The sequence below is a fragment of the Danio rerio genome, chromosome 11 (genome assembly GCF_052040795.2).
Source record: "Danio rerio strain M-AB ecotype USA chromosome 11, GRCz13ab, whole genome shotgun sequence".
Taxonomy (NCBI): Eukaryota; Metazoa; Chordata; class Actinopteri; order Cypriniformes; family Danionidae; genus Danio; species Danio rerio.
In genome coordinates this window covers 14,269,330-14,285,250 of record NC_141031.1, presented here as the reverse complement: position 1 = coordinate 14,285,250, position 15,921 = coordinate 14,269,330, and the positions used below count along the sequence as shown (strand labels likewise).

At 35.2% G+C, this 15,921-nt stretch overlaps 1 protein-coding gene and 1 long non-coding RNA gene across 3 annotated transcripts in view; one reads left to right on the top strand and one right to left on the bottom strand.

The window, feature by feature from the left end:
• si:ch211-1a19.3 overlaps nt 1–14,130 on the bottom strand; it is a 29,046-nt gene extending 14,916 nt beyond the window's left edge. The window contains exons 1-4 of one of the 2 annotated variants that reach the window (XR_015502439.1): nt 13,757–14,130; nt 12,581–12,677; nt 8,476–8,629; nt 7,919–8,302 (exon numbers count right to left, since the gene is read on the bottom strand). Coding sequence is in view for 1 of the 2 variants with exons in the window: in XM_087273511.1 (XP_087129637.1) it covers nt 8,160–8,302; nt 8,476–8,629; nt 12,581–12,677; nt 13,757–14,080 (718 nt within the window). In the remaining variant the exon portion in view is untranslated. The remainder of the gene's footprint in view (nt 1–7,918; nt 8,303–8,475; nt 8,630–12,580; nt 12,678–13,756) is intronic. The other variant, XM_087273511.1, reaches the window with a different exon arrangement.
• The window catches only part of LOC147834759 (uncharacterized), a 436,363-nt gene that overhangs the window by 313,887 nt on the left and 106,555 nt on the right, over nt 1–15,921 (top strand). The gene's annotated exons all lie outside the window — the stretch shown is intronic.

Here is a 15,921-nt window from a genome sequence, read left to right as displayed (position 1 = left end):
GTTACTAGCATGATTCTAGCATGAATTAGCATGTTGTTAGCATGATTCTAGCATGAATTAGCATGTTACTAGCATGATTCTAGCATGAATTAGCATGTTGTTAGCATGATTCTAGCATGAATTAGCATGTTACTAGCATGATTCTAGCATGAATTAGCATGTTGTTAGCACGATGCTAGCATGAATTAGCATGATACTAGCATGATTCTAGCATGAATTAGCATGTTACTAGCATGAATCTAGCATGGATTAGCATGTTACTAGCATGATTTTAGCATAAATTAGCATGATTCTAGCATGAATTAGCATGTTGTTAGCATGATTCTAGCATGAATTAGCATGATACTAGCATGATTCTAGCATGAATTAGCATGTTACTAGCATGAATCTAGCATGAATTAGCATGTTGTTAGCATGATTCTAGCATGGATTAGCATGTTACTAGCATGATTTTAGCATAAATTAGCATGATTCTAGCATGAATTAGCATGTTGTTAGCATGATTCTAGCATGAATTAGCATGTGACTAGCATGATTCTAGCATGAATTAGCATGTGACTAGCATGATTCTAGCATGAATTAGCATGTAACTAGCATATTAGCATGTTGTTAGCATGATGGATAGATAGATAGATAGATAGATAGATAGATAGATAGATAGATAGATAGATGATAGATAGATAGATAGATAGATAGATAGATAGATAGATAGATAGATAGATAGAGGTAGATAGATAGATAGATAGATAGATAGATAGATAGATAGATAGATAGATAGATAGATAGATAGAGACAGACAGACAGACAGACAGACAGACAGACAGACAGATAGATAGATAGATAGATAGATAGATAGATAGATAGATAGATAGATAGATAGATAGATAGATAGGTAGAGGTAGATAGATAAAGGTAGATAGATAGATAGATAGATAGATAGATAGATAGATAGATAGATAGATAGATAGATAGATAGATAGATAGGTAGATAGGTAGAGGTAGATAGATAGATAGATGGTGTGCGAGCCTGATTCAAACAAGCCAACCCCCGCCTCTCTACGATGTTCTGATGCTGAGATATAGCTGCTATTATATCGTTGCTAGGTTAGTCTGTTTTGTTGCCATGGAGTTGATTGACAGCTTAGACTGATGATGTATCAAAGCTTCTTGCCAGTATGAACAGTTAAAAACAACCCCCATGTCTCTATCACAATGCAGCATGACAATATCAGTCTGAACCTCTTTAATGGCAGTCTATGGGACAGTTGCTAGGGTGCAGTTTCTAGTTGTTAGGGTGTGGCTAGAAAGTTAAAAGGCCATCAGTGATTGGCTGCTGGCTAGACTGAGTTAAATGAGCTCAGCCATTAGTCTGTAGGACAGTCTGATGCAGAGTTATGAGCTCACAAAGTTTGATCCCATGTAAAGTCAATGAGAGTATTTTGCAATGGAAGTCTATGGGACGGTTTCTAGGGTCCAAAAGTGGTTGCTAGGGCGTGGCCAGAAAGTTTAAAGGTGGTCAGTCATTGGCAGTTTGATAGTCTGAGTTAAATGAGCCCAGTTAGAAGTTTGTGTGACATTCTGATGCGGAGTTATGAGGTCACAAAGTTTGATCCAATGTTACGTCTATGGGATTTTTCCGACGGTCCCGGGACGTTTTTCGGAAAACCGAAAGTCGGATCAGTCGGAAAGGATATAGCAACTCGAGTCAGAATAGTTCGGAGGTCTGACCCGAGTTTGATGGTCATAGCTTGAAAGGCCTAGGACGAGATAGAGTTTAATTTTTAGTCTCAGAAGAAGAATAATAAAATTAACTAGATTCTTAAAGTTTGAGAACAAACTTTGAGGCTGGCTTGTGAAAGCCTGACGGTAATAGTTTATTTAAACAGTTTTTAAAAAGTATGAAAAGATAGATATATAGATAGATAGATAGATAGATAGATAGATAGATAGATAGATAGATAGATAGATAGATAGATAGATAGATAGATAGATAGATAGATAGTTGTTAGCATGATTCTAGCATAAATTAGCATAATGTTAGCATGATTCTAGCATAAATTAGCATGTTGTTAGCATGATTCTAGCATTAATTAGCATGTTGTTAGCATGATTCTAACATGATTTAGCATGTTGTTAGCATGATTCTAGCATGATTTAGCATGTTGTTAGCACGATTCTAGCATGAATTAGCATGTTACTAGCATGATTCTACAATGAATTAGCATGTTCTTAGCATAATTCTAGCATGAATTAGCATGTTACTAGCATGATTCTAGTATGAATTAGCATGTTACTAGCACGATTCTAGCATGAATTAGCACGATTCTAGCATGAATTAGCATGTTGTTAGCATGATTCTAGCATGAATTAGCATGTTACTAGCATGATTCTAGCATGAATTATCATGTTGTTAGCATGATTCTAGTATGAATTAGCATGTGACTGGCATGATTCTAGCATGAATTAGCACGTGACTAGCATGATTCTGGCATGAATTAGCATGTAACTAGCACGATTCTACAATGAATTAGCATGTTACTAGCATGATTCTAGCATGAATTAGCATGTACCTAGCATGATTTTAACATGAATTAGCATGTTACTAGCATGATTTAGCATGAATTAGCACGATTCTAGCATGAATTAGCATGTTGTTAGCATGATTCTAGCATGAATTAGCATGTTACTAGCATGATTCTAGCATGAATTATCATGTTGTTAGCATGATTCTAGTATGAATTAGCATGTGACTGGCATGATTCTAGCATGAATTAGCACGTGACTAGCATGATTCTGGCATGAATTAGCATGTAACTAGCATGATTCTAGCATGAATTAGCATGTGACTAGCATGATTCTAGCATGAATTAGCATGTAGCTAGCATGATTCTAGCATGAATTAGCATGTTGTTAGCATGATGGATAGATAGATAGATAGATAGATAGATAGATAGATAGATAGATAGATAGATAGATAGATAGATAGATAGATAGATAGATAGATAGATAGATAGATAGATAGATAGATAGATATAGATAGATAGATAGATAGATAGATAGTTAGATAGTTAGAGATAGATAGATAGATAGATAGATAGATAGATAGATAGATAGATAGATAGATAGATAGAGATAGATAGATAGATAGATAGATAGATAGTTAGATAGTTAGAGATAGATAGATAGATAGATAGATAGATAGATAGATAGATAGATAGATAGATAGATAGATAGATAGATAGTTAGAGATAGATAGATAGATAGATAGATAGATAGATAGATAGATAGATAGATAGATAGATAGATAGATAGATAGATAGATAGATGGAGTGCGAGCATGAGTCAAACAAGCCAACCCCCGCCTCTCTACGATGTTCTGATGCTGAGATATAGCTGGTGCCATATCGTTGCTAGGTTACTCTGTTTTGTTGCTATGGAGTTGATTGACAGCTTAGACTGATGATGTATCAAAGCTTCTTGACAGTATGAACAGTTAAAAACAACCCCCATGTCTCTATCACACTGCAGCATGACAATATCAGTCTGAACCTCTTTAATTGCAGTCTATGGGACAGTTGCTAGGGTGCAGTATCTGGTTGTTAGGGTGTGGCTAGAAAGTTAAAAGGCCATCAGTGATTGGCTGCTGGCTAGACTGAGTTAAATGAGCTCAGTCATTAGTCTGTAGGACAGTCTGATGCAGAGTTATGAGCTCACAAAGTTTGATCCCATGTAAAGTCAATGAGAGTCTTTTGCAATGGAAGTCTATGGGACGGTTTCTAGGGTCCAAAAGTGGTTGCTAGGGCGTGGCCAGAAAGTTTAAAGGTGATCAGTCATTGGCAGTTTGATAGTCTGAGTTAAATGAGCCCAGTTAGAAGTCTGTGTGACATTCTGATACGGAGTTATGAGGTCACAAAGTTTGATCCAATGTTACGTCTATGGGATTTTTCCGACGGTCCCGGGACGTTTTTCGGGAAACCGAAAGTCGGATCAGTCGGAAAGGATATAGCAACTCGAGTCAGAATAGTTCGGAGGTCTGACCCAAGTTTGATGGTCATAGCTTGAATGGCCTAGGAGGAGATAGAGTTTAATTTTTAGTCTCAGAAGAAGAATAATATAGAAAAATAAAAATAATAATAATAAGTTTAATAGGATAACAGTAGTCTGGCTTGCTACACAAGCCAGCCTAATAATAAGTTTAATAGGATAACAGTAGTCTGGCTTGCTACACAAGCCAGCCTAACTAGATTCTTAAAGTTTGAGAACAAACTTTGAGGCTGGCTTGTGAAAGCCTGACGGTAATAGTTTATTTAGTTTAAACAGTTTTTAAAACTATGAAAAGATAGATAGATAGATAGATAGATAGATAGATAGATAGATAGATAGATAGATAGATAGATAGATAGATAGATAGATAGATAGATAGATAGATAGATAGATTAGCATGTTATTAGCATGATTCTAGCATGAATTAGCATGTTTTTAACATGATTCTAGCATGAATTAGCATGTTACTAGCATGATTTTAGCGTAAATTAGCATATTACTAGCATGATTTTAGCATGAATTAGCATGATTCTAGCATGAATTAGCATGTTGTTAGCATGATTCTAGCATGAATTAGCATGTTGTTAGCACGATTCTAGCATTAATTAGCATGTTACTAGCATGATTCTAGCATGAATTGGCATGTTGTTAGCATGATTCTAGCATGAATTAGCATGTTACTAGCATGATTTTAGCATGAATTAGCATGTTACTAGCATGATTCTAGCATAAATTAGCATGTTGTTAGCATGATTCTAGCATGAATTAGCATGCTACTAGCATGATTCTAGCATGAATTAGCATCTTGTTAGCATGATTCTAGCATGAATTAGCAAGTTGTAAGAATGATTCTAGCATGAATTAGCATGTTACTAGCATGATTTTAGCATGAATTAGCATGTTACTAGCATGATTCTAGCATAAATTAGCATGTTACTAGCATTATTCTAGCATGAATTAGCATGTTACTAGCATGATTCTAGCATGAATTAGCATGTTGTTAGCATGATTCTAGCATGAATTAGCATGTTACTAGCATGATTCTAGCATGAATTAGCATGTTACTAGCATGATTCTAGCATAAATTAGCATGTTGTTAGCATGATTCTAGCATGAATTAGCATGCTACTAGCATGATTCTAGCATGAATTAACATGTTGTTAGCATGATTCTAGCATGAATTAGCATGTTACTAGCATGATTCTAGCATAAATTAGCATGTAACTAGCATTATTCTAGCATGAATTAGCATGTTACTAGCATGATTCTTGCATGAATTAGCATGTTGTTAGCATGATTCTAGCATGAATTAGCATGTTACTAGCATGATTCTAGCATGAATTAGCATGTTGTTAGCATGATTCTAGCATGAATTAGCATGTTACTAGCATGATTTTAGCATGAATTAGCATGTTACTAGCATGATTCTAGCATAAATTAGCATGTTGTTAGCATGATTCTAGCATGATTTAGCATGCTACTAGCATGATTCTAGCATGAATTAGCATGTTGTTAGCATGATTCTAGCATGAATTAGCATGTTACTAGTATGATTTTAGCATGAATTAGCATGTTACTAGCATGATTCTAGCATAAATTAGCATGTTACTAGCATTATTCTAGCATGAATTAGCATGTTACTAGCATGATTCTAGCATGAATTAGCATGTTGTTAGCATGATTCTAGCATGAATTAGCATGTTACTAGCATGATTCTAGCATGAATTAGCATGTTACTAGCATGATTCTAGCATAAATTAGCATGTTGTTAGCATGATTCTAGCATGAATTAGCATGCTACTAGCATGATTCTAGCATGAATTAACATGTTGTTAGCATGATTCTAGCATGAATTAGCATGTTACTAGCATGATTCTAGCATAAATTAGCATGTAACTAGCATTATTCTAGCATGAATTAGCATGTTACTAGCATGATTCTTGCATGAATTAGCATGTTGTTAGCATGATTCTAGCATGAATTAGCATGTTACTAGCATGATTCTAGCATGAATTAGCATGTTGTTAGCATGATTCTAGCATGAATTAGCATGTTACTAGCATGATTTTAGCATGAATTAGCATGTTACTAGCATGATTCTAGCATAAATTAGCATGTTGTTAGCATGATTCTAGCATGATTTAGCATGCTACTAGCATGATTCTAGCATGAATTAGCATGTTGTTAGCATGATTCTAGCATGAATTAGCATGTTACTAGTATGATTTTAGCATGAATTAGCATGTTACTAGCATGATTCTAGCATAAATTAGCATGTTACTAGCATTATTCTAGCATGAATTAGCATGTTACTAGCATGATTCTAGCATGAATTAGCATGTTGTTAGCATGATTCTAACATCAATTTGAATGTTACTAGCATGATTCTAGCATGAATTAGCATGTGAATAGCATGATACTAGCATGAATTAGCATGTTGTTAGCATGATTCTAGTATAAATTAGCATGTGACTAGCATGATTCTAGCATGAATTAGCATGTGACTAGCATGATTCTAGCATGAATTAGCATGTAACTAGCATGTTTCTAGCATGAATTAGCATATTGTTAGCATGATAGATAGATAGATAGATAGATAGATAGATAGATAGATAGATAGATAGAGGTAGATAGATAGATAGATAGATAGATAGATAGATAGATAGATAGATAGATAGATAGATAGATAGATAGATAGATAGATAGATAGATAGATAGATAGATAGATAGATGGATACAGACAGACAGACAGACAGACAGACAGATAAATAGATAGATAGATAGATAGATAGATAGATAGATAGATAGATAGATAGATAGATAGAAAGATGTAGATAGATAGATAGATAGATAGATAGATAGATAGATAGATAGATAGATAGATAGATATAGATAGATAGATAGATAGATAGAAAGATGTAGATAGATAGATAGATAGATAGATAGATAGATAGATAGATAGATAGATAGATAGATAGATAGATAGATAGATAGATAGATAGATAGATAGATAGATAGATAGATGGTGTATGAGCATGAGTCAAACAAGCCAACCCCCGCCTCTCTACGATGTTCTGATGCTGAGATATAGCTGGTGTCATATCGTTGCTAGGTTAGTCTGTTTTGTTGCTATGGAGTTGATTGACAGCTAAGACTGATGATGTATACAAGCTTCTTGCCAGTATGAACAGTTAAAAACAATCCCCATGTCTCTATCACACTGCAGCATGACAATATCAGTCTGAACCTCTTTAATGGCAGTCTATGGGACAGTTGCTAGGGTGCAGTATCTGGTTGTTAGGGTGTGGCTAGAAAGTTAAAAGGCCATCAGTGATTGGCTGCTGGCTAGACTGAGTTAAATGAGCTCAGCCATTAGTCTGTAGGACAGTTTGATGCAGCGTTATGAGCTCACAAAGTTTGATCCAATGTAAAGTCAATGAGAGTCTTTTGCAATGGAAGTCTATGGGACGGTTTCTAGGGTCCAAAAGTGGTTGCTAGGGCGTGGCCAGAAAGTTTAAAGGTGATCAGTCATTGGCAGATTGATGGTCTGAGTTAAATGAGCCTAGTTAGAAGTCTGTGTGACATTCTGACGCGGAGTTATGAGGTCGCAAAGTTTGATCCAATGTTACGTCTATGGGATTTTTCCGACGGTCCCGGGACGTTTTTCGGAAAACCGAAAGTCGGATCAGTCGGAAAGGATATAGCAACTCGAGTCAGAATAGTTCGGAGGTCTGACCCGAGTTTGATGGTCATAGCTTCAAAGGCCTAGGACGAGATAGAGTTTAATTTTTAGTCTCAGAAGAAGAAAATATAATAATAATATTAAGTTTAATAGGATAACAGTAGTCTGGCTTGCTACACAAGCCAGCCTAACTATTAAAAGTTTTTTAAATTAACTTTTTTTTTTTTTAGAACTTTTTAAGGTTAATTCGTTGGGAAAAAAAATCAAGGTCCCATAATGCTATTCAAAAGCATAAATAAATGGGTGGAAATAAAAATATGTATCACAAAACATGAAAAACTATTAATTTACGAAAAAAAAATTGTGTAGATATCAGAGAACAATAAAACATTGTATTATTGACATCTATGGCATTAAATTAAATTAAGCTTACATGGAGTCAAAAGCAGACCGAGGCAAACAATCACAGCCAGTGTCATGCTACTTTTGGTGATGTCCTGGGCTCCGCTGTCATTAGGTTGAACATGATATTCAGGAAGTTCATCATCATGTTGCTCCACATTTTTGCACTTGTTCCTGAAATAACAGAAATTGCGTTGCTGAAATTATTCAGATATACTGCAGCTTTACAGATTTACACTAAATGTTGTGATGCAGGGATTTAATGAATGATTTTCTAACACAAGAATGCCTTCTAAATTGATGAACCTTTGTATTGGCAGTGGAGGAAAGGATGCTGCATGACTTACAGTTGCTTCTGTAAATATTGCTTGGTGGTCTCACAGGCCAGCTTCTGTTTCTCTGCAGCAGTTTGGAGCTGTTTAGAAGCGAGCTGTAAAGCCTCGCAAGATGCCAACTCCTGGGCCTTCAGAGTCAAATTGTGCTCCAGGGAGTCAATCAGGTCTGAAATGATAATGGAAAAACTACCCTTAGACATTTCAATGTATAATATGTTGTGCTCAAATCTTTTTTTTTTCTAAGCAACGATCTAGAAGTATACTATGTACTTAACTTTAAACACTCTTAACAATGCACCAAACATTCTTTGAGAAAAAATCAGCCCATTGGCTTATAAGGCAATGTCTAGGCACGGTGTAACTTATCAGTTTGTTTCTTAAAGGGGCCTTGGTGATGTCAGAGCACTATTTTGGGTTGTAGCTGGTAGCTGGCTAGTGTTGTTCACTTGCTGCTTTGTCTCAGATTGGACACTTAAAATATGGTCTTGGTGTGAAATGTTTTTCTAGACATCACACCTATCCTGTTTTGTGAAAAGGTTTTTCCCAAGCCCAATAACTTTTTCCACATAACTGAGTGATTGAATGGGTTGAACGAGGAGATTTTATCCATTGTTGGCTATTGTCTGTTTCTCTCTTGTATTGCCTTTTATTTTCATATCTCATACATTCAGGAGCCATTTCCTGCAGTTGTTTTGTAAACCAGGAAATCCTCCACAAATTAAACAATATTCTGGGTTTGAAATGTTTAATAAAAATTTGGATAAACAGGAGAGTTACCTTAGAGACAAACGACATAACTAACACAATCTCACAGCAAATTTAAATCAATTTTAATCGATTTAGCTTATTTGCAGGGTAAAAGTATGATCTCATTTTTGCATTTTAGTATATACATATTTATTTATACAGCAGTTTTGTCTGGTTGTTGAATTTGATTGGCTGATTGTCGTGCAATAACAGCACTCGTACAGCATCTTCACCCTTGTGTATTACTCCGCCCACATAGAGTGACAGCAGATCATCAACAGACTCACCACAGTTAGAAAAATATTGCAGCTGCTGGACAACATAATGTACTTTTGAAGCTTTTTAGGTGAGACAGTAATTGCTTAGATTGCAACTATGCAGTTTATTTATAAGGATATAGCCTATTTTAAATATTTATAATTTCGGAGATTCAACTAGTCGGTGGCCATCAGCCTGTCAGCATATAGACTGCATAATAAGTCATTAAAGGAGAAAAACTCAGCTTTTTCTTTTCGTATTTCAAACTACAGCTGACCATATCATTATAAAACAGGTAAGTGACATTTTGAGTCGATCTCTCTCTTTTGTATTTTGTAAGGGCTGTATTTATACCATAATAATCTGCTAGTGTTTGCTTTGCTTTAGCGTTTTCTGGGTTAATTATTGTGATCTTCTGATTACAACAGAGAAATACTGAAATTTCTGTAGACTGATGGCATTTCATGCCGTTCAGGCTTACAATCATAAAATGTAAGCAAAGTCATCTGTTTTGTTGTCACTTTAAATATCACGCTACCGTATCATTCAAATACTAGCTCTAAAGTGACGTTGTGTTTCTAAGCAGTGGTTTCTGCTGTTCTGATGATCAGTTGCAGATGTGAATGAATGGCTGAGGAAAGTTGTTCCTCATAGAAAAGCATTTTTGTAACTCTCCGTGCTTGATTTACTATTTATATACATGATTATGCCATCAAACTATGGTATAAATAAAATGTCACACTCATAGCAGCGCGATATGGCTGAATATCGGCACTGGTGGGACACTGAGGCACTCGGCCTGTGGCCTCAAGTCAATGCACGCCTCCCACTAGTGCCTATATACAGTCATATCTCACTTGAACGAGTGTGATATTGCTCATATACTTGGTATAATGGTATTTAGCATCACATATTTACATTTTCAATAATGATTGGAGTTAATAGGGGTTTGGAAACATGCCTCTTTTTTAAAAACATACCATTTCGCACAAATGAGTCACTTTTCTAACTTTCCTCCTGACATAAAGTCATAACCTTAGGTGTTAATTGGGTTAAGCTGGTTTTGACTAGATTCCCAGATTTTTTCTAACCAGTAAGATGGTCTCAGCCCTGACTAATTGAGTTTTAGATTAAGATGGATTCAGAGCTGGTTCAAGCTGATTTACATGGATCAAGTCGAGTCATGTTGATAATTCGCCTACTAACCCAGTCAGATTGGTTGTGGAGACTGTAGTTTAATATGGGTTCCCTCCTAGATCGAGCTGACCAGTTAAAAACCACCCAACAGATCAGTTTCAAATTAAGAACTTACATATCAAGAGCCTCTACAGTGTTCAGAAAAGAAAATATAGAAGCAAAAACTCTTTTTAGCCTTGATAATACTTTTAGCAGCAAATCAACATATTAAAATGTTGTACGAAGGATCACATGACATTGAAAACTTGAGGAATAAATACAATTTTAGAATATAAAAAAGAACACAACATAATTACACACTATAAATCATTTATTAAGCATTAGCAAATAGTGAACTCATTATCTGTTAAGCATTAACTCTACATTAATACGTGTTAGTAAGCAGTTTATAACTACAGCTACAAATGCTCTATTCTTGACTTATAAGCACCTATATAATGTGTTTAATGATTGTATTTTCATACTTAGTTAATGATTTATTTTTCAATACTAAATTAAGTATCGAATTATTTACAAACTGTTTGTATTTAAGAGTAGTTAAGGGTTTTTAGGATCATTCAGAATGAGTTAGTAAATGATTAATAAACTATTGAAATCAACATTTATATGTCTTATTATTCAAGCATATATTAATGGTTACTATATATGTTAATAAATGCTTTATTAACTCAACTTCATGCAGTTTTGTGACCTAATCTAAAGTGAGAACTTCTCATGCTTTATAAATCCCTTATAAATGACAAATAAAGGCTAATTTCTAAACAGGAAAAAAAACATTATTAATTTATCTTCATTTAAAGATACACAAATGAAACTGTACTTCAAATGAAAAATAAATCTTTGCAACCTTATCTAAAATAGAATCACTGTACAGTTTAAACATTACATCTTATTACAATGTTAAATTATTATATTGTTGTTGTTTTATCCAGTTGGATGTCATATTTTGACACTCCTGTTATTTTGCAATGTTTAAACTTTACAGTAGTTTTACTTTTTAGAAAGATTGCACAGATTATCGTTCATTTGATACTGAGCCTTTAATAGTCATCTATAAGGCATTTATAAAGCATGACTTTAGATTAGGTCACAAAACTGCATGAAGTTGAGTTAATAAAGCATTTACTAACATATTAGTTAACTATTAATATATGCCTGAATAATATAAATGTTTATTTCAATAGTTTAGTAATCATTTACTAACTCATTCTGAATGGTCCTGAAAACCCTCAACTACTCTTAAATACAAACGGTTTGTAAATAATTCGATACTTAATTTAGTAATGAAAAAAAAAATTATTAACAGAGTATGAAAATACAATTATTAAACATTATATAGGTGCTTATAAGTCAAGAATAGAGCATTTGTAGCTGTAGTTATAAAGTGCTTACTAACGTTTATTAATGTAGAGTTAACGCTTAACAGATAATGAATTAACTATTTGCTAATGCTTAATAAATGATTTATAGTGTGTAGTTATTATAAAGTGTTACCTTTTATTCTAATAAAGCAGTTTTGGTAACTTCATTCAAAAACATATAACATATATTGACATAAAAGCATTGAACATCGATGTATTTTAAATTTTTTTAAACTTAAGGATTTCATTGAATAATTCTATGCATTAGTTGCTATACAGATAAAATAATCTGAACAAAAATAGATTTTTTTGGGAAGGATACCACCAGTTAGTGCTCTCCATGTTATTATAACAACCACTGCAGAGAATTCCATGTTACAAACAAGTCTTTCCTATTTGTTGTCGCTTCCAGGTTTCTATGGTTACATGGGAAAATGCATCTAAGAATATCGTCAGGGAGAGGGAGAGAGACAGGGAGAGAGAGAGAGAGAGAGAGAGAACTCCTTTCATGGCTGCTCTGACGAAAGGAAAAACTCTGACTTGAATTTTCCTACCTTTCTGCAGATTGATTTCTTCAGTGAGGTTTCCCTCGATGAACTTGTATTCTTCAATTTTGTTCTCCAAAGTGGTGATGTTGTCATTCAGGATGGCCTGTGGAGAGGTTAATTAAATAACAGGAAGGTTAATTAAACACAAGGTTATAAGCAGGGTGAGGTTTGACAGTGGATGTTCGCTGTAAGACATTAAGGTGTGGCTGTGAGATCTCACGGGTGTATGAGTGAATGCCACCACCTCCACAGGTCAAAAAAGGCATTTGACAAAATTCGGCCACAAAAATCAAAGACAGAGCATCTTTTTAATGCAAAATAACAGCCAAATGTTTTGACAGAAGAATAATAACCTCAGGAACAATGTAACCATTATCAGGAATGTTTTTCCAGGAAGAGCTGAGATTGATATCCTGTCCCCTCAGTGGGTAAGAGTTCAGTTTAATGTTCGGATCATTTGATTTGGCATATATTTGCATAACTGTCCCAATTTAACTTAACATGACCTGTTCACTTCCCGTTGGGCCTCATTATGTAAAACAAAACCAGTTTCATATCTGGGTTTCATAAAATGCTCAAAAAAAATCTTAAAGACATGTTTTTATTGTACCCTTTTAAAACAAAATGTTTGTATAAAACGTGTGTGTTCCCAACAATGCTATTGAAGATGGTATTTTTAGATGTTTTCCAAAGAATTATTTGGTTCCTATAAAGAAATATTTTGTTTTTCTCTTTGTTTTCTGTGGAATTAAGCCAGTAAGATAGAAGAGTGTACAACATATCATTCAGTCATTATTAACACCACAATCAGTAAAAAATTTGGTCCAAAATTGTAATTCTGTCCTCATTTTCTCACCTTTTGCTTGTTCTAAAGTTTGAGTTTCTTCTGTTGAACACAAATGATAAGATTTTTTTTTCTACTATGGAAGTCACTAGTTGCAGGTTTCCAAATTTAAAAAGAAAAAAATCTTCTTTTGTTTTCAACTGAAAAAAACAATGTTCCAGAGGTTCGTGGAGCAAATAATGTTCCAAAGTTTGGAACAAATGGGGTGTCTAAACAATGGGTGTCTAAACAATGGCAAACGTGTAACTTTTAGTGTTAACTTAATCTTTTAAACCAAAAGAGGTAATTTAAAAAAACAACATTTTACCAAAAGAAGATAAACAAGAAAATGAACTCACATTTTCTACAAGGCTGACATTCAAAGAAAGGTTTAAAGCGTGTATTTGCTCCTTAGACTGGTCGATTTGCTTCTGTAGGACAGTCTGGTTCCTCCATCCCTGCCTCACCAGCTCCTCCAGAGCTTTTCTGTCTTTGGTCCACACCACTTTTGCCCCTTCATACTTCTCCTTAAGGTCTTGCATCTCTGCTCGACACTGACTGGCTCCTTTCATCTCAGGTGAAGTGGCCCATACCACAATAATGATAAGCGAGATGATTGACCACAGAGCCAGAAAGGCGATCACCACATTACGAGTAGTCTGAGAAGATTTCGAGCTCGTCATCTTTTCAGGTTGGAGATGTCCGAGGAGCAAGGAGTCTGGTGAGAGATTTCTGTTCTGAATGAAATGAAACTTTTAAAGGCTGGGTTTCCCCTCTAAGCTGGGCTCAGGAAAGGGGAGTGGCTCTGTTGCTGTGATGGGACTGTCATCCAGTACCTCGGTGCTAGAAACGCAGCCTGCTAGAGAAAAAAACCAAACCACCTCCTGTTTTCACTGAAAGAGTGTGTTTCAGTTTCCATTCATCTGTCCTGGGGAGTGACTTGGCAGGTGTCCCAGATCTTTGGAGAGCATAGTACCTCTGCTAGTTCTTAATTTGTACATTTTTTAAGAGACTCGATGTAGGAGCAACTCACTGTTTCCTGAACTTTTGCCAAGCACAGAGTGTCCATGCCCCTTTTAGGCACACAAACGCACTCAAGAAACAGATTTGAATGGTTAAAGGAGAACTGAGTGACTGACCAACACTGTATAGACAATATCTGTCACTCATTTTCTTTTATAAAGATAGATTAATATGTTGACAGACGTGTTTGTAACACTTCAAGCGTCCTCTGCTGGATGATCAGTTCTGAGCAGTGTGTGTTGATTCTAGTTAGAACGGACCTTCGAAATTCTGCTGCTCAGTGTGTCCAGCGACTGATGAGTCATGAGTTTGGGGGTGATTACATAATGTTGAAGGGTGGTGGCTGATTCCATGGGCTGTGGCCCCCCTTGTGTTGAATTCCTGTGCTTAAATTATGAACTTTTGCAATGATTCTGGTGCATTTTGAAATAGATATTGTCAGACGTTGGAAGATTAATTGCATCTGGGGGTTTTGTGCTGAAAGATTTTTATTGTGTCATCCATCCTGCTAGTGTAACATCTCATATTCCAAATAGGCTTGGATTTATTTGCTTAATTTAATTTAATTTAACTCCCTAACCTTCGCCCCCATTTTTTGAACATAGAAATGAAGATATGTTCAATTGAAATGCTTGTTAATCTTCAATGCTTTAGATTTAAGCATGGTCTCCTTTTAAAGAATAGACTTGTCGAATTGATGCTAAATTGAAAAAGGTTTATGAAAATAATAAAACAATAAAAAATAGTTTAATATATTACATTAAAATTTAACAAAACCCGTTTAATCAATATCTGGCAGAAAATCAAAGCTAATTATCTCATCAAATAATATGCCAAATTTGAAGTTGACATTTAAAGAAACAAGTTTTTAGTAAGATTATGTTTAAATGCAGTATCAAAAATGGCCACCAGATGACATATAGTTTCCATTGGTGACCTATTTGTGTGTATGTTTTGCGGAATATGAATAAATTTAATAATATTTTTTTTCATACATTTGACAACATTTGTAAAATAGGCAACACATTCTAGAAATGTGTGTACTTTGGTGGTATTTTATTTGAACTTAGCCTCTAAAAAAACTTTGCATGTGGATTGCTGTAGCGAAGTAATGCTTTACAACTCTGATGAGCATCCTTGACGCACATGAATGAATAATTGTTGTTCATTAATAAGTCAAAAAAATTGGCGAGGCAGTGGCGCAGGTAGTGCTGTTGCCTCACAGCAAGAAGGTCGCTGGGTCGCTGGTTCGAACCTCGGCTCAGTTGGCGTTTCTGTGAGGAGTTTGCATGTTCTCCCTGCCTTTGCATGGGTTTCCTCCAGGTGCTCTGGTTTCCCCCACAGTCCAAAGACATGTGGTACAGGTGAATTGGGTAGGCTAAATTGTCCCTAGTGTATGAGTGTGTGTGTGAATGTGTGTGTGGTTGTTTCCCAGAGATGGGTTGCGGCTGGAAGGGCATCTGCTGCGTAAAAACTTGCTGGATAAATTGGCGGTTCATTC